Source organism: Calypte anna, chromosome 11 (assembly GCF_003957555.1).
Source record: "Calypte anna isolate BGI_N300 chromosome 11, bCalAnn1_v1.p, whole genome shotgun sequence".
NCBI classification, from domain to species: Eukaryota; Metazoa; Chordata; class Aves; order Apodiformes; family Trochilidae; genus Calypte; species Calypte anna.
In genome coordinates this window covers 2977535-3004553 of record NC_044257.1, presented here as the reverse complement: position 1 = coordinate 3004553, position 27019 = coordinate 2977535, and the positions used below count along the sequence as shown (strand labels likewise).

At 42.2% G+C, this 27019-nt stretch overlaps 1 protein-coding gene across 4 annotated transcripts; it reads left to right on the top strand.

Annotated features, from left to right (window-relative positions):
* Window positions 1-790: 790 nt before the first annotated feature.
* OSGIN1 (oxidative stress induced growth inhibitor 1) lies at window positions 791-19140 on the top strand. 4 transcript variants are annotated; one of them, XM_030458114.1, is made up of 6 exons: window positions 791-853; window positions 12819-12921; window positions 15272-15408; window positions 15705-15896; window positions 16213-16316; window positions 16942-19140. In XM_030458114.1, exons 2-6 carry the CDS (start codon window positions 12837-12839, stop codon window positions 17933-17935), a joined length of 1512 nt encoding a protein of 503 aa, XP_030313974.1. In that variant the 5' UTR covers window positions 791-853; window positions 12819-12836; the 3' UTR covers window positions 17936-19140. The 4 variants fall into 4 exon arrangements, with proteins under 4 accessions (XP_030313974.1, XP_030313973.1, XP_030313975.1 ...); XM_030458113.1 differs by lacking the exon at window positions 791-853 and adding an exon at window positions 8026-8193; XM_030458115.1 differs by lacking the exon at window positions 791-853 and adding an exon at window positions 8856-9146.
* The last annotated feature ends 7879 nt before the right edge of the window (window positions 19141-27019 follow it).

Below are 27019 nucleotides of genomic sequence, written 5' to 3'. Positions count from 1 at the left end.
TCCCTCCTGAGGTAGAAGGTGAGAACAAACTTCCTCCTACACTATTGCTTTTTGGTTATTTTGTTGAGGTTTCTTTGTGAGCAAGAAGTACCCAGAGAGTCTCCAAGGTTTTCCACTTCGCTTTTTATCAGGCATGTGGGTGACTGCATCAGTTTAAAGAACAATCTGTGCAATGCTCCTTTACTGTCATGTTCACTTTTGCCCAATTCCTATGTGTTGCCTTGCATTCTGGCACAGGTCCAGGGAAGAAGCTCAGTCAGAGTAGGGATTAACTTGAACTTGAATTTAAGGTAATGAAAAATAGTCCTGTGAACAGTCAGGACAGTGCTTACAGGTAATAAAGCAAATCAATTGATGGGAAATGATGGAGGCCAAACCAGAAGGCTGCTGCAGAAACCTGTGGTTCATCTGTGCTCCCTGGACATTGTGCTGTTTTTCTCATCTCAGCATGTGAGATATCTAGAGAAGGTCTAGAGGAGGCAAACCAGCTTGATAAAAGGTATGGAAAAGGTTCTGTACTGGGACTAAGTCAGAAGACTGAGAGGAATGGAACAGAAGTATATAGAGTTAAGAGATGTGAAGAGGGATATTTTTTGTTTGTTTTGTGTGTTCAGGCACAGTAATCTGCAACAGAGCAGAGACAAGGGCCTGGCTCCGTGTGACATGGCAGAACAGCTTTACATGTTAACCTTCAGGGTGTCAACAGTGCACACAAAGGCTTTAGATAACACCCTGGTCAGAGCTTGCAGGGAACTGGTATCAAAGGCAGCTCATTCTTCTGATCACCTCGGTGCCACACCATTCTACCCTGCTGAGTACATCTTGCTCTGGGCTGATAAGCAGAGGAGGTCAGGTACTTCATCATCACAACTCTGCTGCATGGCTTCAGCCTTGAGGTAAAGGGTCAGTTAACATTACAGTCTTCAGGCTCCTTGGTAGAGGTTTTTTGTGATGATACAAACTTAGTATTTTCACAATCCAAACAAAAATTCACTAGGAAACCAGAAACACCTTCTCTTTTTCATCCTTTCTTGGACCAGTTTCTCTCTGGAAAAAAACAGAAAATCTGGGCGATGCTGCAGCTGTTCTGATGGCTGCTGAAAATGTGAGTGGATTATAGATAAGTTATTTTTCTCTCTAGAATAATTATTAGCAAGAATAATATAGAGTCTTTCATCTTTAGTACAGAAATAGCTGATTGGTAGACACACTCAGAAAACATGTGGAATGTGGGTTGGGGGAAGGAAAGACTCCAAACCCAAAGTAATTCAAGCAAAACAATACACCTGAAACAGCAATAATAAGCTGCTGGTAAAATAACTGGGAAGGAGAAGCAAGGAAGATGCCTTTAATGAAATTTCTTCCAAAAAAGCAACTTGGAAAAAGTCTTCAGGCAGTTTTGGTTCTTGTTCTGTTAGAGACTGAATAGATATAGTGAAAGGTAATTCTTCCTACTGAAGCAAGTTTCTTTGAACTATGCTCAGCTTTAAACTTTGACGTGCTAAAAAGGGATGGCTGCCAGCTAAATATAGAATTACAGAAATCACTAGGTATTTCTAAAAGAAATGGGTTGGGGAATTGGTTATTGAATGGCTTTTCTTGTGCAGAAATCCTGTCTCTTTCTTTTCTGAAAATTCACTGTGCCAAATCTTTTTGGAGTTCATAGGGAGTAGTTTGTATGTTCATAAACCAAGGAATGACTCTGAAATATATGCAGTTCTTTCGAAGTAGTACCTTCTATTTTGCTACAAGCAGAAGCTCCTTTTGTGTTCCATCTTCAAACTAGTCTAGAAACAAAGCTATCAATGAAAGGTGAGAAACTATGACCTATGAAATAATTCTGTTACTCTTTCATGCATTACTGTTATACTGTGACTAAGTTAAAAGATTGTCTTTGGAAAAGATACCAGTTTGTCTAGTTTTATGTGAAACTGTTCCAAGGGACTTTAAATTTCACTCCTAGTAGTCAGGGTTTCAGCACATGGTGCTACTGTGAGGGGAAACTGGAGTCTAAGAAAAAAATGTTTGACCAGCTGATCTTTCAGTGTGCCTGAAAACCCTATTAAGAGAAAGGGACTTGCATGCTAAAATGTCTTAATTTCCAAGAGACTTTTTAAAGTTACAGCAGGAAGAAAATGTACAAGTCAGGAACATAAGGACTGGTGACATGGATCTAAGTAGCATCTGCCTCTGATAGTCATTATTAGCTGTTTGAGAGGGTGAAAATAAACCCTGAGAATGGGAAGTTGTGGGATAACTGTTCTAAATGCAGCTGAACTGTTGTGCTCTGCTGCAGAAATTCTTATTTTTCTCTGAGGTTATCAATGATGGCTGTGTAAGCTGGGGATGCCCTTAGCTGCTACTCAATTCTTTATTGTAGGTGATTCTTGATAAAATGAAAGAAAAGAATTTCAAAGTTAGGTTAAAGAGCTGCAAAATGGCTTAAGCTGTGGTAAGGAAATGAATCCATGAATATCCAGAAGCTTTCTGCAGGTCTCTTTATGAAATTGTGTGCTATTGAACTAAGTGCATTGCAGTACATGTTCCTTTTCCAGTTTTGAATTACCCACTTGTATTTGAAAGTCACTGATTTGCCTTGAGGGAAAATATGTGCAGAAAATCTGTACAGTACTCATAGTTGGGCTGTATTTCCTACCTCAAGGTTTCTTCTCTGTTGGTTATTCCAATCAAGAAACTGTGAGGGTTGACTTTTGTGGGATATTTTCTTCTCTTGGACATACACTTACTGAGTCTGGCACATCATAATATGATACAACAGATACTATATTAAGCTATCTGTTGCCAAATTCCAGTACAGATAAAAAGAACGTAACATGAACTGTGAGATGGTAGAGACTACAGGCTGTGTCTTCAAATGATCTACCTATCCTGAACTTGTGTAAATATTAATGAATATATTGACATTAAGATAAGAGGAACATTCCTTACCAGCTTCATGTGCAGTTTAATCTTTAATTAGGTCATAGCTGCAGTTTATTTGAAACGAAAGTGTTTAATTTTTCCCCAAACCACATGAATGTTGAGATCATGATGGAAGTCTGAGTGCAGTGTATTTGAGCTGAGCAAGGAATCTGAACAAGGAATCTGCTAGGTTTTGGGAAACAGACATGGGTGTAGTCCCTCAAGTCTGAGAACTGCCTCTCTTTGCACCCTGCTAGTTTTGGAAAGGAAGCACATGTGCTGGGAAGTAGAAAGCAGACTGGATTTGGCTGTAATCCCCACATAATCACTGGAGGAAAAAACAGCAATCCTGGCCCCTTTAAGGGAGACCAAGGGAAAGTCCCCCAGCACTCTGCACATCTCTACACAGATTCTTCACATGCCAACTCAGTGACTGTATTTTTCCTAGATTTCTGCTGTGGTTTTGCACTCCAGTGGGCTATTTTGTACTTGCTGGGAGCATCTTTTTCAGCGTGTCTTTCTACAGGCTAGCTAGATCTCCACTAACGCTCTCCACAATGGTTCCTGTAGCCTGGATAGAGAAGATGTGAGATCTCCTAAAACAGCATTCTTGTTATGCATTAGAGTGCCCACACAGGTCTTAACTTCAGAATAGCCAGAGATATGGCAGCATGAATGCAGACAGTAGAGAGCTTCATGACCTTTCTGGGTAGTATGATTGATTCTTGCCTTCTGAAGTATATTTCTAAGCAGGTGTTTTCAAAACACAGTGGTGGAAGTGCTTGATGCCTATTGACAATGCAAACTGGTGAAAATCTTTGGTTTGCTCAAATTGATTTAGGAAGACAACCCTCTTAGAACAGAGAATTATTTAAATGTAAAGAGCTGAGAGCAAGAAAAAGCAAAATTCACTTTTTAAAAGTACTTTCAGCAAAATATAAGGTTTTGTGTTTAACTTTCCTCAAACAATTTTCTAGGTTGCTAGTACAAAACTGTTTCAGTTCTTTGCCTGGGAGGTCAGCATTCCTTTGAATAACAAATGGGTGCTGGGAACCTTTATTTCACTCCCTTTAGACCCAGCTGCCTAAACACTGCAAAAAGTAATATGAATGCAGAGTGGGTACAGCCTTGACAGACATACAGGGAAAGTAGGGCACATGTGCTGAGCCAGATCTTTCTTTAGGGGAAGCCATGTGAAAGCACAACCACACATAGGAATTCAAAACTATAAGGGGGAGCAGAACTGGGTCTTAAACTTGCAAAGGTGCCTAAGCTCCTTTTTCTGTCAGGCCTAGCAGTTATCTGGGCTACCCCGTGGTTTTTTTACCTTTGTCATTTAGCAGAGCAAATAATGTACTTCAAAGATCCACCTGCTGTCAGATCTCATGGTCATAGCTTGCATCTTCTGATTTAGAGGATGGTAGGACGTCTACAGGGAACATATTGATGATGAGGGTCCAGGTTATGGTGTTGGTGATAAACGTGGGGCCTTTTAGTTGAAGCAAAAAGAGGCAGGTGAAACATTCCAGTATTGATGTCAAACTATTTATTGACATGATATTTGTGAGTTCCAGTTTTGGTGGATAAGCTGCCATACAGTTTTGTAAGTGGAAGTTTTCTTGTATGAAAAAGGTTGGAGATGCTTTTTGGTGGTAGCAGAATCATGCTGCGTTTCTAGTACTGCATGGAGATCATATAGAACCAAAATACTTGGTCAGGTCAGGTCAGGTTGTGCTTTCACATGGCTTCCCCTAAAGAAAGATCTGGCTCAGCACATGTGCCCTACTTTCCCTGTATGTCTGTCAAGGCTGTACCCACCCTGCATTCAACTTCAAAATGCTTGAAGCTGAGATTTTTTGCCTTGGATTAAATGATCCATACAAGATGAATGAGTGAAGCACTTCATCTTCCCTTAAACAGAAAATATGCAGATCTTTATTTTTGTGTTTACCATAAGTGAAAGAAACATCAAAACATGAGGATAACCATGGGAGTGTTTCTCTAATGAGGAAAAAACAGCACAACATGAAGCTAACGTGTGAAACAATGCAATAGGCCATGGTAATTTGTCCCAGAGTGATGGTACACCTTAATGTTGGCTAAACATGGGAAGTTGAGGCTTGAGAGACACGGTAAGAAGCATTCTACTGTGAGTTGCTGTTACCTCTACTGTGAGGTAACAGCAATGAATTCTGACACCAGAGGGATGTTACTTCTGAAGGTCCCCCAAATCAGGGGATGGCACCCTGTGTATGGCATCCTACTTGTTTAAGTAGGACGTGGATGACTAGAATTGAATGGCCTGAGGCAACAAGTCAATTAGTAACAGGAAATTTCTTGCATTTGGCAGTGGTTCAGGTGCAAAATGCTTGCTCAGAACAGTGCTGAGGCCCTGTCCGTGCTTCTTGGAATATTCTTCAAAATTTACCTTGGTAAAACAGCATCAACATTACTTTAGACATTACTTTAGTTAGGAGAACTAGGCTTACCTAAAGGGAAACAAAGTGACCTTTGCAACAAATTCACCCAGGATTGCTGATACTGTGAACTGCAAAGTAAGGCAGAATGCAGGCCAAAACCTTCTCAGGCTGGGAGTGATGAGTGGTGCAATGTTTTGAATTCCTCCCTGTACACTGATACGGGATGATTCACTTATCACTATATTATGGGTGAGGCTCATTCATATTAAAGGAAATTTGGTACTCTACTCCTGTGCCCTGTGCTTGTAAAGACAAAGATTGATCCAAGGATTGACCCAGACGAATTGATCCTTTATGTTATCTGAAGACAAGTCCTTAATGTCACAGGTCTCTTGTTAAGAAAAAAGCAACAACTTCTTTTTTAAAGAAAGAATTTTTTCACAAGCTACTGCAAAAGTATTATTTTGTTTCGGCTAGACCATTTGGAGGTATCTTGCTAATGTATCTTAGTGTCTTCTTTCTGGATATTGTTTATTAAGAACTAAGCTTTACTTTATATTTTTTAAAAGAAAAAAGTTTCAAGAACCTTGTACCTTGTGTGATAAGCAACGTGGATTCCTCAGATCTCAGCTAGAATGTAGAGTGATACGTGTCAACAAATGAGCCTACAGACTCCAGAAGTTTTGATGACCTTTTTTTTCTGTAAAAACCTGAGCCCCTCTAAGGACCCTTAAATCTGTGTACCAATAAAATATTTTTGACATTTTATGCAAAGCAAGAAGCTGGTATTGCTAGTTAACAGCATGCTGTTGACAGCTGTGAACAGACTGCAGAGTCATGCTGGAAATCTATGTATAAACTTTTTTTTTTTTTGAGGGGAGGCACTTAACTAATCTGAATAATACTGATCACAATAAATCAGGAAGAAAACCTTGGTGAATCTCATAAATTTGTAGGTCAAAGGCTGGCTGCTGGGCCAAGTGCAGATTGCACAATTGCTTCCTCTTCTGAAAAGTTCACACAGACAAAGTGTTGGGCTGAATTATTTGTTTCCAGACAAGATCCACAGGAGAAACAGTAACATTAATACACATTCCACCTGATGTGTTTGGATATCTGTGGGAAAAAAAAGCCCCCAAATTTTTGTCTTCAATGGTCTAACTGTACAAGCAACTAAAGGACAGCAGGTTATTTTTGTGTATTAAGATTTTCCTGTGAGAGTTGAACTGTGTGCAATAATATGATAGAGCTTGTAGTTTTGAGAAGACATCCTGGTTTTATTTGCAGAGATATACTAGGGATTCAGGTGAGAAATAGAGAGGGTCTCTTTTGGTATAGAGGACAATTTTATTTCAGCAGGTCTGCATGTCTAGGAAGCATTCCTTATCTTCCTGCTTATAAAAACTGCCAAACTGCCATATGTTTCCTCTTGGATCTATGCTATGAGGAGGTCTGGACTTGGACATCTTTGGTCTAAAATGTTTGACATATAACACTGCAAAAATTTAGGATAGTTTTTGAAAAACCTAGTAACAGGACGATCTTAAATCATCTAATCAAACAAATACTTTAGTTTTTCTAAAAGCATAGTTTTCCTTGACTGATATAGATACATTTTTTTAATCTGCCAATAAATACCTGAATAATGCATATAAAAGCCTTTGCTCCTGTCAGAAAACCAGTATGAATTATTTAAGGGCTCTTTGTGCTACCTTGGATGAAGTCCCAGAGACAATTTGAAACAGACCACCCCTCAGTCTGACAAGCATTTATTGAGTCAGATTTTCAGGGGCATCACTGTTAGCAAAATCTTAAGTGAAACAATGGCTTCAAATTTCTTGAAACAACTTATTATGGTGGAATGAAAATAGCTTATGAAGTGTCCTACTTTGATGTGGGTCATGAGATTATAGAAGTCCTTCTCACAATGTTTTATCTGTTCTATCACATGGTTCAAAGTATGCCTTTTAACTCTCTGCAGTCCTCCTGATTCCCTGGAGAGTGGGGTTTCAGAATAGGTGGCCTCAAAGATAAAAATATGCAGCACTTACTACTTGAACTGAACGTTTTGGCACAAATTTATTTCATTTGTGAAGGGCACTTTAAATTTAGGAGGCCTGAATTGAGTAAGATAACTGGGATGAAAATCCTGGTATGTTGTAAGGTCTATAGGAAGCAATTTTGTGTCTACTGTGGAACAGGTTTATAAGACTTTATCTTATCATGAAAAAAAATAAACTGAAGTCTGTATTTTTCAGATCCACTGTATCTGACAGTAAAACTAACCCACAGACTGTCCAAAGGGCAAGGAAAGTCATTGCATTTGCTTGTTGTCTTGTGGCCAAAAAGATCAGTAATAGTAAAGCAAGCATGCAGTGCTATCCTATCACATCTCTTCCCACCTGCAATTATAACTAGCAGGTTTTCTTCAAAATACAGGGAAAACTCAGTTCTACCTCAAGAAGCTTTGCATTTCACAAAAGTCTCAGATCTTTAATTTACTCTGAGCATCAAAAATGAGGCTATCTGTTCAGTGCAGGACTTCTGCCATGCACGGCTGCTGTAAGTTTGCTTTTTCTGTAGTCAGCTGAGCATTACTAAGAAGAGCACTGCATCATCCATTCACAAGCATGGAAACGAAATATTTCTGCTGACTCATGCTTAGAAGTCTTTTCCTTGCCCCGCCTCTGTTCCTTTCAGCCCCTCCTCTCCTCTCTTACTGCTCCCTTACTGTATTTAAGCAGCAGTCTTAGAGCAGAGGCAGGATTCAAGGTTTATTGTTTGGTTGGCTTTCCTGTGGGAACAGGTATTTTCTGGAAGATACTGCTTCTCATCTGACCTGCTGCTAAAGGTAAGAGGGTTGTAATTAAATGTAGAGAGCTCTGTCTGGTGTCCTGTAACATTCCTTTCTGAATATCACAGGGAAGTTTCTAGGAATGTGTCCTTTTGGTACCATAAAGGTGAATTTTTTCCACATACTTTAATTGTGTTTGAGGTAACTGGCCTGTCATGTTACACGTTACACGTGTGATAATCCAAGTGGAGGGAGGCAAAACAAACTCCTGAAACTTGGAGGCAAGTATAAAATGTAAAAGCTGTTGAGCAATCTGTTTTTTCAAAGCACTAATGAATTAAAGTTTTAAAACTATTAGTGAAATGAATGGGTGGATGAAGAAAAGAATCTGGAGAAAACTGTTGCATTTATGTTCTCATTTAAACCTGAGTGTCATGGTAGCTTCTTCAGTCTCTTCCATTATTTATATGGACTGACTGCACTGCTCTCTTGAACTCTCCTGCTGTACAGACCATACCTGGTGGTCCTTACTTCAGCAAAAATCTCAGTGATGTTACAGGGAGAGATACTTGCAAGTGGCTGATGTAACTTGGCTTTTTATTTCTGCTAAAGATCTTTTAGTGCCATTGTGTTGCTAAATGCATCTTTGCTTTTTGTTTTATTCACTTAAAACCTGTTTCAGTTGTGCAGCCTGGAACTGCTGGGGGCCACACTGACCGACTCTGTTTGAGGTTATAGTCCCTGCAGGCTGTGTCAGAAAGGGAGGTGGAGTTTGGCCCAGAAGGAGCCCGGTGCTTTTCCAAGCCAGAACAATTATGTAACATCACATAGACACCAAAATGCTTTGGAAGCAGCAAGGAGATAAAATGTAGAGCTCACAGCATGCTCCTGAATGAATAAAGAGACAACCATTTAAAGTAGGAAGCCTAAAGCAGGAGCCAACAGAGGGATCAGTGTCACTAAGGTGACCAAGGCTGAGTGCCCAGCAGCCAACTTCACATGAAGGGAAGGTGAGAAGAGTGGTCTTGGGTTTCTTCCCAGCTCAGACTTTATCTTGTGACTAACTAGTTCTGTGTAGATTTGAAATGAGCTTCCAGTATGCTTTCCAATAGCCTCTTCAGGCTTTCATTTGCTACACTGTATGAACTGCACAGCTTACTGAGGTATGTGTGGTCTCTTGATTCTAAAATTGCCAGCAAATCATTTCAAATAAGCTACCTTGACTTCTAACAGGAGGAAAAGTGAACATTTGACCTGAAAATGAATTGCCTGAGATGCTCTGAACTCATTTTTACCCTCAGAAGTTAAACATTTAGCCTCCAGGATGGGCATGGCTATAAACAGGTTCAGCATCTGGCTCACTTTCTACTTTAAAATAAATAAATAAATATAGACATAATAGCCATAGGGTGTGGAGGGGAGTTCTCCCATTTGCAGAGACATGCTAGGATGAACAGGAGCATCTCTAATGGTTTGTATTATGTTGATAGACTTGTCCAGTGACAAAACTTTGGGAAACGTGCATGGATCTAGTGTTTCATCAGGGTAACAGTTGTGCTTCTCTAGTCATTAGGGTTTGGTTTAATTCAGGCAAATGCTCATTTTTCCTGTGTCAGAAGATACAGGATGGAAGAGGAGTGTGAAGTGAGGAGAGTGTTATCACTGAGCCTGTGTCTGCTGGTGGGGTGTCTATCAGGGTGGGGTGGTACAGTGCAATGGCCAGCAGGCAAGGCAAACTTCCCTTGTAGCACACAGGACTGCCAGGCTAACTTGTGCCATTTTGTGCATTTTTTGTTGCCTTCAGGCTCCCCCAGACAAATGCTGGCACACAGCAGGATGACCGTGCCCAAGTCTTACAAATAAGCTTGCAGGCTCCTTATTTATATGTTGGCTTTGCTGCTCTCCTAGAGCTATTGCTGTGTGCTGTACTGGGTTGGTTCAGCAGTCCTGTCTTCCAGCAATGATCCCATGGGTGTTGCAGGGTTACTGCTGTCTACAGAGTGCACACAGACTTTCTGTGCATGCTGCTGCAGTGTGTTATGGAGCAGAAAGCTGCAAGATGGCTTCTAGAGATTTTGTTTCCCTCTTCCAGACTCCCAGTTATTGCTCAGAAATAAAATGTGGACTTTGTGTTAGGAAAAATTAATAAGAACTTGTCTCCTTCTGTAATACACCTGTGGAGAGGGGATTTGTTTTCATGGAGAAGAAAACTCTGCTAACTTTCAGATAGGTCCTGTAATTTAGCTGGTTTGATGGGAATACCTTACTGATCATTTCCTGTTCCTTTGGCTGTTGCAGGGTACTAGTGCTGAATTCTACCAGTTGCAACTCTGGAGCTTTGTGGTAGGGAATTATCTGGGGGTAAATTAAAACAACAGTCTGCTGAAGGTGGTGCAGGTTTTGGTTCATGTGGCAAAACTGGGGGAAGTACTTTGGCAGGAAAGCTGTGCTCCTGCAACTACCAGGACAGAGTTAAGTAAGCCTTGAGGGGTTGATCCATGCCTCTGTAGGGACACTAACAGGTAGAAATGTTCAATCTCTGGAGTGTATGCATCTACCTTCCAGTCTCAGTGAAACTGGGAACCTGCTTTCTTCAAAACTTGATGCTTGAAATTACTTCAATTGGAAAGTATGAGGATGATGCCTTAAGTGGTCCCTGCCCTGTTAGGTAAAATGCATGAGTATTAGACAAATGCTTAGGTAAGAGGTAATAGGCACCAGTGTTACTGAACTGTGATCCAAAAATGTGGACAAAGCTGCTAGTTTTAAATTCAACTTGGAAACTAAATATCCCTCTGCTTGGATGAACCCATTCCTCATGGAATAGCGTGCCAGTGATGGCTGCATACTGGTACATGAGAATTGTTACATGCAGGCAAATGCACTTACAAGACTCTTCCTTAAGGCCAGAATTTTGCAAATCCTAAACTCACCTCTGGTTTTCTGACTGCTCATTCAGCCAAGGTCTTACTGTGTTGCTGTAGTTGTTTGTGATGTAAATGTTGGGCTTAAAGTGGAGCATTACACTTATAGGATGGCATTTGCTACAATACCTGTGTCAAATGCAGTGATGTGCCAGGCCTTCTGGGAGTGTGCTGTGTGTTTGCCAAAGATCTTTCTGCACTTGAAAAGGGTGTGGAGAGCATGCCCTGCTGAACAAAGTAATGCCATTCAGTGAATTTTTACTTAGCTTTCCAAAATCAGAGTAATGTTTTTTAGAAAAGACTTTGTTCTCTGTAGAGTATCTTGAAAGCTCATGATGAATTTTGAAAATTACACTTTTACTGTGGTAAAAATAACTTAAACTTCTCTAGATTAGTGACAATATAGTTGAATTCCCTGGACACTTAGAAAATCATTATTTGACATTGGAGGGTTCTTGGAGGGATGGCAGAAAACTGTTTCACTGTTCAATGAACATCTGCACAACAGTCAGATAAGTTTTGCAGCTTCCACTCTAATGACTCCTTAGCCTTCAAAATAGATTTGTTGTATACTTTATTTAAAAACTTGTTTTTATTAACTTGTTTAGATCTAGAACTCTCTATTTCCTGAAAAATGAAGGGAGAAGGATCAGGAGCTAAACAACCACTTCTCAAAAACCCCTTAGTAATGGAATGGCATGTATTTCACAATGCAGCCAAGACATTTCCAGTCTTTGGCCAGAAGTCTTGAGTGAGGCTTGCTCTGCTTATCAACAAATGCACAAGTTTGTTTCAGAAAGTGCAAAGCATTCATGGTCCATGGTAATCATGGCAATACTATTTTTCTACACAGTATGGGCAGAAGGGAAGTTTTCTTTAACAAGCAGCAACACATCAGTGACTGTAGTCAGGGTTCTCCTCCCCCTCTATTCTGCATTGGTGAGGCCGCACCTGGAGTATTGTGTCCAGTTCTGGGCCCCTCAGTTCAAGAAGGACAGGGAAGTGCTTGAAAGAGTTCAGCGCAGAGCTACTAAGATGATTAAGGGAGTGGAACATCTCCCTTATGAGGAAAGGCTGAGGGAGCTGGGTCTCTTTAGTTTGGAGAAAAGGAGACTGAGGGGTGAGCTCATCAATGTTTTCAAATATGTAAGGGGTGAGTGTCAGGGAGATGGAGTTAGGCTTTTCTCAGTGGTGACCAGTGATAGGACAAGGGGTAATGGGTGTAAATTGGAGCATAGGAGGTTCAAGTTGAATATTCAAAAAAATTTTTTTACTGTAAGGTGACAGAGCCCTGGAACAGGCTGCCCAGGGGGGTCGTGGAGTCTCCTTCACTGGAGACATTCAAAACCCGCCTGGACACGTTCCTATGCGAGATACTCTAGGTGGCCCTGCTCTGGCAGGGGGGGTTGGACTAGATGATCTTTTGAGGTCCCTTCTAACCCCAAGGATTCTATGATTCTATGATTCTATGATTACTGAAGTTAGCAGATGTTCTGGAGGGCCTGGAATTTGTGTGGAAGAAAAAGATAAGTTTTCTCTCTCTCTCTCTTTTTTATAGTGTGTTCAGAGAATCATTCTCCTGTTTTGGGAGCAGGTGGAGAAAAAGATAAGCAGGCCTGTCCTGAGTGTGGAAGTGTAATTTAGTCTGCAATGCAAGGATAATACTTTAGGTCAAACTGGGTTTGTAGGCTATCAAAAGTTCTGTGTTTTGTCAAAAAAGTTAAATACTTCAGAACTTTTTTCTTTTTTTTTTAACAGGTAATCTCCAGGACCTAAATGCTTCCTGACAGGAAGATGTATGCATTGTTCAACAGACCCCACAGTAGGAGTGGGTTTAAGCCACTGCCTGTTGTAATCATAGGTAAGTTTTCTCCTGCCAGTGTTGCATTTCTCTGTGGTGCTGCTGTTGCTTTGGAAGTGCTGTCTTCAGCTTTTGTTTCATGTGTTCTTAGTCAAACCAGAAATGCCTGGCCACTGTTTCTGCCTGCTTTTCCTGACAGCCAAGCTTTCTTCAGTACTAAGAGAAAGACTTAAGAGTTGTGGGAAGTGGAGAACCAGGTGTCTGACAAACTGAAACACATACCTCTTTTTAGTAGAAAAACTGCTAGCCTTTTTGGCATCAGTTCATGTTTTTTCGCAGGATATTTATAAATTACAAATTTATAAACTATTATTATTACTTATAAATATCTGCTGGATATTTGAAGGGATTAAAACCTTTTCACTACAGATAGTTAACCAGTTTGCTGTGATTTATACAGATTTAATAGAATGGTAGAAAGCTGTGTTTTTTCCCAGTTTAGAATATAGGTTATGTAATAACTGTCTTATCTCTCTTGCAAGAGGGGAGGTTGGAAATGTGAGGTGATTCTTGGAGCAAAGCAGAAGTTGTAGTGTCAGTGCTTTTCCCTCAGTGACTGATCATGAGCTTTTTTTGAAGTAATAGGGACCAATGCCTGCATCTTAGTACATGTTGAAATGCTTTGCATAGCTGGGTTCCTTCCTTATCTGTCATTTAATTTATAGCCCCCAAGAGAGCTAATCCAAAGTTAGTGCACTGCATAAATCTATACTTCATCCTTCCTAACAGCAAGTTTGACAAGGGCACTTCTGTCAGGAGGTTCTAGTCTGAGAGTAACTTTGTACTGACCAGTTGTATGAGCCTTTAGGTGAGCCTTTCTGTTACATCCCCAGTGCACCTCTACACCCAGTGTCTCAAGCACCAGTGTGAAGATGTGCATTGAGAGGATGTTGCTAAAGGTGTTTCACTGCAGCTGGACACTCTCCACAGGTTTCAGCTGCTTCCCCAGACCCTATTCTGAAGGACTCCTTGCTGTGCTGGCAGCCTGATGAAAGCAGTTGCTTTCTAGGATAGTGTGAGCCCCAGAAGGATCTGTGCTTGTGACCATCTGTATCAAACTTAAGTGTGGTTCAGAGCAAGCCCTCTGTGTGTGTTGCTGAGTGTTGTGCACTCTGATGAAGCTTGGAATGGGTCTTTACTTGAACTTCCTAAAGCAAAGGAGTAAGCTGAAAGGTGCTATAGTTTACTCTAGCTGCAGTTTAGTTTGGTTTTAATATCTGTGGCTGTTGATTTTGGATAACTGTTCTGCAAGTGGAATATTCCAAACACTGACCTCCTGCTGCTGTGGATCCTGGCCCAGCACAGCAGACTTTGGCCCTCGCTGTGGCATGTCCTGCCCTTCACATAGCTCAGCTTGCTGTTATCTTTCCAGCCTGAGCCTCCCTGGTCTCAAATCCCCAAGAAGCAGCCTTTGCCCCAGTTGCTCACGCAGGCAGCACGGGCACTGTGTCAACAGAGCCTACAGTGTCCCCACTGCTCTTCTCCCTGCATCATCATTCTGGCATGAAGTTTGGTCATGTAGTGGTGAGCATCAAATCCCAGCCCCCAGGGAGGCTGACACCAAGTGATGCAGGCACTGTAAAATATTAAATGCACTTGAGAACAGCCATGTGAAAACTTTCCCTGAGCTACTCTCACTGGGCTTTGAAGTCATGAATATCAAGTTTTTCCACTGGCTATTGGGTGGTCAGCAGGAGGAGTTCAATCATGCAGCAATCTGTTCAAAGTGCTGTATTCTGGAAGGGAGTCTAAGCATGGCAGAGAGACTTTTTTCCCCCTAATACACACCCTCTGGTGCCATAGTAGGGTTGGTTCCCATTTGAAAGTGCCCTCAAGACCTGTTAGAACTGCTGTTGCTGGATATTCCTTAGATGCAATTTACGGAGCAGAGCTGTTTACCCTTCACTTCAATAGTTGCTCTCATTTTCTGGACTTACTCTGTATCCTGTGCACAACAAACCACTCTGGACTGGTGTGAAACCTGGATTAAGGAGAACTAAGCCCCTCACTCACTATGTAACCAGTTTCTAAGCCTTTGAAGAAGTTATTGCTCATTAACTTAATTTGTTAGCATGTTAGGGACTTTAAGCTTCAGATGAGGTTAACATTTGGCTTGTTTAACTCAATGGCTTTGCAGCACCTTATGAAGATACTGCAATGCAAACAGCTTCTGCTGAGGAGAAGGGGACATGAGAGGGTAAAGCTACTTTCCCAACTCCATCTAATAGGTTAGGGGTCAACCTGGATCAGCAATGTCATGCTTTGAATTGTTCTGATTATTAGAAACCCATCTCAAAGGGCTGCTCTATCTGCAGAAGTATAAATAACTTCTCCATTGTGTTTCTTGCAGGGAATGGACCTTCAGGAATCTGTTTGTCATATTTGCTGTCAGGCTACATCCCTTACTTCAAAAGAGACTCTCTTCATCCTCATCCCATTCTTCAGAGAAAACTGGAAGAGGCACCAGGTGTCTCCATTTTGGACCAGGTTTGTGTACTGAGAAACAGTGTAACATAGTAAAGCATCCTAGGTGTTTATTGTAAGTTATAACCTTACTTAAATTTTCAGAATGAGCCTTAAGCAAAGTACTTTTAGTTGTTCAGATCTTCCTTGTATGAATGCCAACATTGCTGCATTGATCTTTGGAGGTAGTCCTTGGGAAGTAACAGGGTCTGTGTGTCAGTAAATGAGCTTCACAACCACTGACTGGAAATACTGATGTAACAAGCAGTCTGCTGCCTTGCAGGACTTGCGTTTTCAGCATCTGATTTGTCTCTCCTTAGGATTTGGAATATCTATCTGAGGGCTTGGAGGGACGATCTGACAGCCCTGTGGCACTTCTGTTTGATACTCTTCAGCGTCCAGACACAGACTTTGGTGGAACAGCAGAATCTGTCCTTTCTTGGTGGCATGAGGCTCGCAGAGCTGTCCCCCACCTAGTCCTTGGCAGAAATGCTCCTGGAGGTGCTTGGCATGTATGTCAATTGAAGCTTAACTGCTTAGATCTGCATGTTGTAAGATACCCAATGACCTGACTGAACTCCTCTTATTCTTGATTTTATGTATGTAGACAAGCAAAACCTTAAAAAGAAAAAAAAAAATCACAAGAGGCATTTATATTTCCAATTTTCTTGGACATTATGAATGGCTTTGTCCATGACAGCAGATCAGAGGAAATAAATTATTTCATTATCTCTGCTGAAAAAAACATGAAAAGAAATTAAACATTATAATACTGCACTTCACTTCTCCCATTAAATAACTAAGTCATTTTTCTGTTTTTTGTTACAGTCTATTGAGGGCTCTGTGGTTAGCCTGAGCAGAGGGGAATGGATGGGACTCCCAGATCTCCCATTCAAGGACTGGCTAAAGCAAAACAGAAGGCAAGATATGATGTAATTATCTGCGAACATCCAGAGGTTATTTGAAATCTGGAGTGTAATTCTTGAATGTAGCTACATATCTGTTACAATTGATTCTAGTGAGAGAAAGGACACTCTCCTACCCCTCAGTAAAAGTCACTTCAAGCAGAATAGGTTCAGGTAAAGTTGCAGTGCTGCTTGCAATGTGTCCTTCTTAAGATGTACTGGGGAGATGTATCAGTGACCAAGAGATCTGAATGAAGCTTGGAAAAGACATGGTCATCTGACTTCTGTGTCCACTGCTGCTGTCCTTAATGACAAGTATAATCAGCTCAGCTGTTGTGCAGTCTGAGGTACTTTTGCACTGGAGATGTGTAGCAGTTAAAGTCAAGGAGTTAAAAATGGAATAGAAACAAGATGTGAGTAGATTAATGACCAGCCATGTTCCAAGGGATGGGATTTATGCTAAAGAACACTGCCTCTCTTCAATAACTTGTGGACCTAAGTGTGTTAGTTCTGTATTGCTGAAGTCAGGGAAAGCAGGTAAGTCTCTGGTAGAGCCAGGACAGGTGGCTCTAGGATAGATTCAGTGCAAGAGGGGAGAAATTCCAGTCCCATACTTAACTGATGCTTGACCTTTGTTTGTATTATATTACAGAGGCCTCAGAAACAATAGAGCCACAGCAGAAGACATTGCTCAATATTACCAATACTATGTAATGAAGAAAGGACTGCAGAAGAACTTCAGATGTGGTACTGTTGTGACCTCTGTGAGGAAAATGAGTGTAGAGAGCATCTCTAGCTGTACACAGAAAGATCTGCAGGAGGATAGTGATTCACTCTGGGGCTTCAGTGAGAAAAGTACAGAGGTCTTTCAGGTGGATGGATTTTACAAAACTGTGGAAGGTGACAAAGAGCCCTTCTCCATCTATGCAGAGAATGTGGTCTTAGCTACAGGCACATATGATAGCCCTACGTGGCTGGGGGTCAAAGGAGAGAACCTTTCCTATGTCCATCACCAGCTGTCTGCCCTAGAAGAAGCAGTGAAGAACAACAGCATTGGCATCATGTCAGATCCAGTCTTGATTGTTGGTGCTGGTCTGACAGCTGCTGATGCAATTCTTTTTTGTCACCATTGCAATATTCCAGTAATCCATGTTTTTCGGAGACGAGTCAGTGATCCAGGTCTTATTTTTAACCAGCTCCCCAAAATGATGTACCCTGAATACCACAAAGTCTACCAAATGATGAAAGAACAGTCAGCTGCTTGTGCTGGGCCTTATGAGTGTTACATTAGCCTTCCTGAACACCATGTGCTATCCTTTGGCAAGGACAAGAAATGTATCCTTCAAGATAAGGATGGCTACCAGAAAGTGTATAAAGTTTCCATGGCTCTTGTTCTAACAGGCTCAAACCCCAACCTCTCCTTTCTGCCAAATAATGGCATTGACTTGGCAATGGACAGTGACCAACCAGTCAATCCAAAGAGGAATCCCATAGATGTTGACCCATTCACCTATGAATGTACTCAGGAGAAAGGGCTGTATGCCCTAGGACCTCTGGCTGGAGATAACTTTGTTCGTTTTGTACAGGGAGGGGCTCTGGCTGCTGCCAGCTCTCTGTTAAAGAAAGCAAACAAAAATCCCCCCTAATTAAAAAAAAAAAAAAATCTCTATGCTATCTGTGTCTGAATGGGTTACTGCTGGTTTCTTAGACAAGCAAGTAATCAGATTTATCCTCAAATGTAAAGCCCACTTTTGGTATTCTCCAGGTTTATGCAGAGTTACTAAGTCTTGCTGAGTTACTGAGGAAGATTAAGTCACCAAATACAGAGTGGATTCCACACATAGCAGTACCTGGGGCTTCACCTCCTTTCCTACATAGATGTGTATGAGGGCTGCAGGGACTTTGAACCTTGTGCCTGGAAAAGTGAGGGGTGAGAAGAGTGGTTGCTTTTCTATGCAAAAACTTCCAGGTTCCTGAAAACTGAATTGGGGAGCAATCAATTTTTCCAGACAGCAGGCTGACAGCCCTGTGTCTGTTAATTGTCTTACAGTGGCTCTTCATGAACCAAAGTAAGCTGACATGGGTTTATTTGCCCCTATAGCTTCTTATTAGACCAAAAATCAATGAAATATGCTGCAGGTGACCCTCTGGCACATGATATAGTACTCTGAATAAAATCAGACATAGCAAGTGGTCAAAAATATTGTCTCACTGACACCACCAACAAGTAACATACAGTATCTTTTAACTAAAAGATTCCTGTGATTATATTTTTTCCCCTCCTTGAGAAGGAATGGTGCTGATTTAAAACACTTGGTTTGCTGCCTTGCAGATTTCTACTTTCTAAATCCTAAAACTGTGATGGCACAATTCTTGGCAGCTCCTGTTGAGACAGCAGAACTTAAGGGGAGCTACTGGTTTGTCTTCTAACTGCCTGGGTACTGTATGGGGCTTCATCTGCATGCAGTGTTTCAGAAAGATGTAATATGTTAAATATTGTGTGAATTTCTAATGTAACATGATTTTTTTTTTTCAAATAATGCTATTTTTTTTAAAGCAGAAATGGCACAGTCTCTCTTTGATAATCTTATGCTTATGTTCAGAAATTTTTTATACTGGTTTTCTGAAACATTTTTATTGACAAAATACTTTGCTAGGGGCTTTTTCAGTGTTTTGAATTCTCTGGGGTGGGTGAGAATGATACCTAAGGTTGCGAACAGCACTCTCAACAGACTACAGGGCCTTTCATACTCTCACAGGAAAAATGAGTGTCTTAGCTTATCTTATTTGATGTAAATATGGGCTCTGCTCCCTGTGGTGCACTGAAACTCACTGACATGACAGGATGTGCCATATGTCTCTGGAAAGCTGAGTATGTGCAGATGGTGGCTGTTGGTAAAACCAACCTCAAGTTGAGATGTATAAGGTGCTTCTCTGTGCTGTTGCTGTATCACACCTGAATTTTTTTTTTCACAGACTGTTCTTTAATGAAACTTTTCAATAAAATGATTTCAGAGTTTTCATATGTGCTTTTTTCTTAGCTCTGACTTTGAATCTGTAACCCAAAGATCTAATGAACTGTTCTTCATCAGCTTCCTGAGCAAGAACTGGGATGTGGTTTGATGTGCCTGCTGAATCCTGCACTGTTCCCCTCCCTAGGAGGACAATACTATGGATTTCATTTCTGTGCATCTTCTTTCCAGTAGGATGAAGAACCTTTGTGGGGTGCTTTGGCATTTATCTCTTGTGAAGCTAACTCACAATACCAAAGTGAGCTGATTGCCAAAGATCTTCTTGCCATGCCTGGGCATTTTGGATCTCCTTCCTGTTACCTAATGTCTTCTCCTAATCCCAAATCATGGCTTAGTCCAGTAAATAAGACATTTTAGATCAGAAAGGACAGCTGAAGGTCTCTGGTGCAACCTCACTAAAATAGTGCAGGCTTTGAAGTTAGACCTGGTTGCTCAGTGCCCTGGTGGAGAAAGCTATTGAGTATCTCCAAGGCAGGAGATTGCACTGTTAATATTTCATTGCATCATTTAATGTTTGACCACCTTTGAGAATTATGGACTATTTTCTTAAATAGCTGTAGTGTCCCTATTGCAACTTACCTATTGCCTTGAGTTGATTTTTTTTAAATTGTGCAGCTCTAAGAAGAGTCTGGGTTGATGTATTAAAAACAATCCTCATTCTTCCCTGAAGCCTGGAACTAGATGGTCCTCAAGATTTCGTGGGTGCAGAGGGGTGGTGTGGATGAATTTCCTGGTCTGTGAAATTAATTGCTCACTGGCCAGAGGGATAGTGCCCCTAGGGATCTTCTTGGCACCATTGCTGTCAATAATGTGGTAGTTGTTCCTCTGAATCTGGTATGCTGGCAATATGGGGATTTCTGAGTATGGATAATTCAGTTCTTTGCCTTCTTACATGTTTCCAGTACTCCCCAGGAGAGAGATGAACTGGTATTCTTTTTGTCCCACTTCATGTTCCTCCAGGTCCCAAGTAGCACAGGACTGTGCTGTTCATCCCTTACATCTAACTTATCCTGGAAAAAAAATAATGGTCAATGTTAACATTTCTAAAAATACCATTTTAGGCCAGGTGTCAAACACTTGCATTAAAAGAAAATTAAAAGAACAAAAGCCAAAGGCCGTTACAAAAAAAAAAACAAAACAAGGAGGACCAGAGCATGCTGGGGAAAACAGAGTAGGATTGGTGTCAGGTGGAAGGTTGCTTTTCCTATTCCTGATGGCAAAGTCACAGCATTCATAGAATGATATGGGTTGGAAGGGACCTTAGAGACCATCTAGTTCCAACATGCCTGCATGGGCAGGGACACCTCCCACTAGATCTGGTTCCTCAAGGCCCATCTGGCCTGCCCTTCATGCTGATCACTCCTGCATCTTCTGTTGTTACTGTGATATAATTTGCCCTGCACTGAGGAGCTCCTAAGCAGGACAGGAGGCTGTGCCTGTGTAGGGTGAGTTTGGGTGACTTCTGACAGTATAACAAGCTTTCTTTTCCAAGAGATCTGAGCTGATTGCCTGCCCCATCTAGGACTGAAAAGGGAAAGGGTTCTTCACAACTGATGCTTAGGAAATAGCCTACACCTTGCCCCTGTGAGATGTGGGAGCAGAGGCAGTGGTTGTCTCATCAACAAGTCCTCAGGGCATGGTTGGGTGGTGCTAATCCAAGCTGCCATTCTATTCTCTGTATCCAGGGAGACATAAGAATTATTGTTCCAAAACATCAGCCAGGAGAGTCAACAAATAGCAGATTTGTTACTTGTGGGATTCACCCATGAATTATAACCTTGACCTGCAGCATGTGGTGGCACCAGGGAAAAAGAACTGTTTCCTCATGGGCTTTCTACACATCGTGCACCCCTGGGGGGAAAGATGCAGCTTTGCCAGGTGAGATGCTGAATGCTTCCACCACCATTTCCATCACTGCGTGTGATGCTCTTGGTGAGTTAGTTGGCTGTTTGAAAATGGGCACCACTTTCCTTTGTTTCTCTGTCCACTGCAACTCTTTTGGTGTCCTCTCCATTCTGACCAGTCAGAACCTTCTGCAGCCCCAGTGATCAGAGCAGGTCAGTGTGGGAAGCCTCAAGCAATTCCGGGCTCTGCTCAACTTGGATAGGGCAACTTTATTTTTATTCAGACTCTGGCAGCTGCTGAGGCCCAACACAACAAGGGCTGTGTGGTAGGCACACGTTTTCCATCCTTCAGGGCTTCTTTTCTGAACTGATCAGTCCCCAGTTTGTGTCTTTGCAGAACAAACTCATGAGACCCTCTGGCACTTGCCAGGAACAATGGAAAATTACACACCCAGAGCAGAAACAAAAAATTTGAAGTTTAACAATAAGGATGAAAAAAGAAAAAAAAAAAAGAAAAAAAAAAAGAGAATTGTGGAGGTTTATTATTTTATTGCGCTAGTCCTCTAGTCAAGTCTGATGTATTTTAAGTAAACATGCTGGCAGGTGTGGCAGTACAAGTCTAAACTCAGGTCCCTTCTATTATGCAATGAACATTCAAACTTTCTGCTTCTACTTTTTCCTTTGGTGAAAGGCATCAGAGCATATCTGTTGTGAGCTTTTGCTTCTTAAATGAAGGGAAGGATACCCTCTTTTTAAAAAGAGCTATCTTTTACACGTCATCTGGATTGAAATGATTTCAGTAAATGATTCTCAGATGATTCTGAGAAACCTCTTTGTTTGGTCAGCAATTCCTTTTTCTTGGCCATGCTTGTCTGTGTGAGATCAGGGCCAAATCCAGCCCCATCTTGGCCCAACCATATTATTTAAAAGGTTTACTGAGCTGTTGCAAGTCAGATGATTGTGTCAGTCTCAGCATTACAAGGACCCTGAAGGAGCTGCCAGACTATTGCAAATGGTGATGGCTTAAATTAACCTACTTTACTTGTGAAACACAGATATCTGTGGGCAGCCCCACATCACTGCTAGCAGAGAACTCCTGAGGCTGGGCTAAGCTGCTCAAACCTGGGGAGCACCTGGGAGGTAGAGGGAAGGGCTCTTCCAGCAGAAGGGGTTTCAAGCTGGAGCAAAGCCTGGAGGCTCCAGGGGTAAAATCTGCCTCCAGGGCTCTGAATTAAGCCACGAGGGTCCAAGCAAGCTCCTGGCTAGAGAGTGACTAAGTGGGGAGTAAGAAAAGGGTGGGCAATTTTTGTGGCTGTTGTTGGTTGGATCCTGATTTCTGCCAACGCTGTGTGGATCTTCTGTTCAGGAAGTTTCCTTTGCCAGTCCTGGACACCAAGCCTTGAGGGCCAAGACCAAGCCTAGATCCTCTGCTGAGAGTTTGTGCTCTGGTGTGGGAAGGAAAACATCTCCCAGCATTTCTGGCTGTGCCTGTATGAACTGTGCCCTTTATTCCCTGCAGACAACCACACACAGCCATGCCCTGAAAAGCAGCAGGACCTGCTAATAAATACAGGTGCCTGTGTGAGGAGGGTCAGAGCAGCAGCTCCCGGGAGCTGTTTGCAGGAGAAAAAGCTGAAAGGATTTTGGTTTTCCTTCCCAATTTTTTTCTTGGAAGGGCTTCTGAGGATTCTGCCTGATTTTATGGCTATGCCACAGCAAGCTGGGAAAGAGGGAAAGGAGGGAAACCCCAAGCCAGGCAGCACACATGCATGCAGTGGGAGTGAGGCTCTGCTCCCAACCTGGCATCACAAGTGTTGTTTATTTAAGATATTCCCCCTGCTGCAGGCAAATTTCCACATCTCCGTCTCTCTGGAAGGGAAGGGGCTGGTGAAATAACCCCAGCAACCATTTTTAGGAACTGGGACAGAGCTGCAAAAGGCACAATGAAGGCTGAGCTGGGGTGTTTGATTCCAGCCCAACTCTCCCTGGGGGTAAGCAGAGCTGGGTTGACCCAGGAGTTAGAGCAGAGCCAGGTCAGAGGGGAATTGCTCAGTGAAATAGTGGTAACTGCAAGAGAGCAATGAGCAACAGGGGTTGTGAGAGTGTAAAGTTACTGCTGACAATGACGTGCAGATTTTTTTGATATTATATTGGATAAGTCTCCAAATCTGAGTTGCACTTTTATAGGCCACTGAAGCTTTTGCCAGGGAAGTAAAATTTAACCAGAGGACAAACAAAGGGCATGACAAAATCATTCCTTTAATGATAAAGAAATAGGAAAACAGGAAAGCTGTGCTTTTTTATGAGACCACAGAGACAATTTCAGGCCTAAATTGTTAATTCCTTTTGAGAGCTGGCCCAGCAGAGCAAACCTCATTTGCAACTTGGCATGAGTACCTGAGTCATCCAGTATTACCATAACTCCAAGTCAGCAGAGGTCTCAGAGGTAGCTTTCAAAACCAACCAATTGATCTTTCAGTTGAAGAAGCCATGGGATTTGTATGTCAGAAAAAAAAAAAAATCTTTAGTGTTTTTCTGGAGTAATAAACGGACTTCAAAGTGACAAGATGCTGAATGCATGTGCCCCCATGGCAGCAGTGCCAGGAGGTCCCCAGGCTGTGCCAGAGTCAGCCCATCCCTCTGAGAGCATCCTGGTAGAGACCAAAGGGAACACAGGGACTGTATGGCCTCGTCCAGCTGGGAGGAAAGGGATATGTATGATGGACATGGTGCAATGGAGGGCTGTGAGAGGTTTGTCTTCCCCAGCTGCATCAGTGGCTGCAAAAAAGATGAATAAAGCATTGAATCATCAAATGCTTTGAGTTGGAAGGGATCTTAAAGATCATCTTTAACCCTCTGAATGGCTGGGGACACTGCTCACTAGACCAGGTTGCTCCAAGCCCCATCCAGTGTGAGACAGGTTGCATAAAGTTAACTTAGCAGTGTGATTTCTAAGCAGATTTGTACTGCTGGGGAGTTTATGCCACATGAATCCCTTGTGCTGTACAGCTGAGTTTTCTTCTTCTTCTCCTTTTTCAATTTCGTTGCTGGGATTCCAGCGCTGAATTTATTGTTTTGGACAGGGAAAAGCAGGAGATGCTGGCATGTTGTGGCTTTTGCCTAGCGGGATTTCACAGACAATGTTTCTGACCAGCTTTGTGAGTGGGGTGTGCAGTGGGAACACTTTCCCCAGGGTGATGAGTGGCATCCCTGCCCACAGCTGGCAGCCCTACCCACGACATCTGGGGGTGTCTGTGTGGGCCATGAGGGTGAGAAAGGATCAGCAGGGACCAACCTGCATGTGGAAAATGCAAGGAAAAGGAAACTGTAGACCCAGGGTATCCCTACACAGCAGTTTTTCTGCAGCTGGTTGGGAAGAATGGTGTAGGCTCATCCTGTGTGCTGTAGTGGAAGTATGGATTCCAAGCTCTAATGTTGCAATCCAAGTTTTCCCAGAGCTCTTTCCAGCACCTGTTTCCCAAACTCCCTTTCTAAAGAGATTGCTGGAGCCGTTTTCCTGTAAATACTGCTCTTGTCACAGCATCTCTGGCAGTTGCCCAGGAAATTATGGCAATTAATGAGCTGTAAGACACGTAAGTAGTGAGAGGGAAAGAGAGGTTTCATATGAACGAATTACACATGATTGGCACTGCCTGAAGTAACCTATTTGCAAAAGTGCACCTCAGCCCCCACCTCCTTCTCCTCCCCCGTGTTGCACTTTCACAGAGTTTAAGCAAAAGAGATTTCTCAGGAGTGTGAATAACCAGCGGTATTTTTTTCCTGGCTGGAGAATGACTAAAACAGCTTAAGGCAAAGTGTTAAAGCAACCTCTGCAGTATATTGACTCAATCAAACGTGTAATAACCACATGGCTTTCTTCCCTGAAAACAAAACCTTTAAAATCCTCCATCTGCTTCACATAGAGCTGGAAGTAAGACCTTTGGAAAGATTTTATTAGAAACAGTGACAGCAACCCCTGTTTGATGAGGGAATTTGCAGCAGGACCTCAGACACAGTGCTCTGAGATTACAGTGAATGCTGTAACCTTGGAGGTTTTAGGGTGGATTTCTTGTTCCCTTTTTGTCTGGCATGTCCATCTTGAGGCTGGCACACATTTCCAAATTTGCCTTCCTCCAGAACTGGTTTCTTCCCCTGCATAATTCTGGTTTTGGTGAAAGGGTGTTCATAAGAAGCAAAAAAGTTCCCAGGGAATGCTGGGGGGCGTCTGCAGCAGCCATTTCAGAGTTAAGGTGACTGTTACCCTGAGGGTTATACAAACAAAGCCACATTCATGAAAATATAAATATTTACATCAATATTTTTCAGGAAGATGGAGAAGCAAGTGCCTGGGAAAAAGGTAATGTTACATAAACAAATGTTAGCTGTCTGATGTAATAACAACACTCCAAATACCTCATCCACTGAGTAGTCTGGATGTGACCTAATGGGGGAACTGGCCAAGTGAAGAGTTCTCAACCCAAAACAAAGGGAAGCAAATCAAAGGGAGGTAGAATCACCCATTCCCAGGCTGCCTGTCCCCTGTGACCTTCCTTGTACTGTTACATCCATTTTCAACAAAAAACTTTTTTTTCTCCCCTTCCTTTATACCCCTCTGTCCACATGTTGGGAAACAGTTTGCTCCAGAGGAAGTGCTGGCACAGATATCTGCTCACAAGCAGAGCACCTGCCCTTCCCCAACATTAGGAAAAGAAAATTATGGGACTTTCAAAGCAATCCTGCAGCTGAAATAGTAATGGTGGAGTATCATTAAGCATGAACCATCTTCCCCCTTTCCTCACATAGCAAGTGTTTGAATGTTGCACTGATAAGGGACTCAGGATAAGTGCTTATTCTGTCAAGAGATGAATGCCTGACTCACAGAATCTCACTCTTTCTGAGGCTAAAAGACCAGGTATTTTCCATCTGGAAACAGAACTTTGGTATTCCTCTTATTTCCCAATACCCAGACTTGTTAGGATGATATTTCATTAATTATTTACTATTTTGAAGTGTATATGACATAGAAAAAGCTCAGACAGAGGGATGGTGACTGTGATCCAGGTAAAGACAGGGAAGAGGCTACTGAGAATATTGCTGTTCAGATGGCAATTTTTTTGGCCACTCTTGGCCACATCCCAGCACATGGAAAAAACTCCCTGGTGTGAGCTGGTGCTTGTATTTCAGTAAATGCTAAAAGAAATCACTCTGTGTTTGTTGAAGAAAAGGACCCAAATACTGGCAGTATCTTATTTGGCTGTCAGAGATGCAGGGCACTGCCCAGACTTCCAGAAATTTTGGGGTTGACTGCAAGCCAGATTGTTCCCCAAGTGCATTGCATCTGGAGCTTTGTTTATAATATTGGTGTGTGAACCACCGTGAGAGATGGAGCAGAGGCAGCAAGTCCTTCAGGAGGAGGATGAATCCATGGTTGGGTTCTGCTGTTGTAACTACATTCCCAAAAGTCATCAAGAGAACCTCCACTTGGCAGGTGGACTCAGAAACATACAGGACTATTCTGTTAGCCAGAGCTTTTGGATTTTGTCATAAAAATGGATCATCAAGTGCTTTTCTGAAGCCTGCCAGGGCAGGTGGGTGTTGGTGTCTGTGGTGGGAGGTGTAGGGGGCAGATTTACCATCAGAGATGTTGTAATTGCCAGCCTGGAGCTTGGCAGCATGGAAGAGTAGGAATAAGAGGCGTGAGCCAGGGCTGGAAAAGGGATGGGTAAGTAAGCCAGCATCAGCCATATGGCTATTTTCCAAAATCCCAGATGGCTGCCTGGAGGGACTTCCAGAAGTTGCAAAATTGGAGCTGCCTGGAAATTAATTGCCACCTTGTGCCTTGCTCTCTCAAATC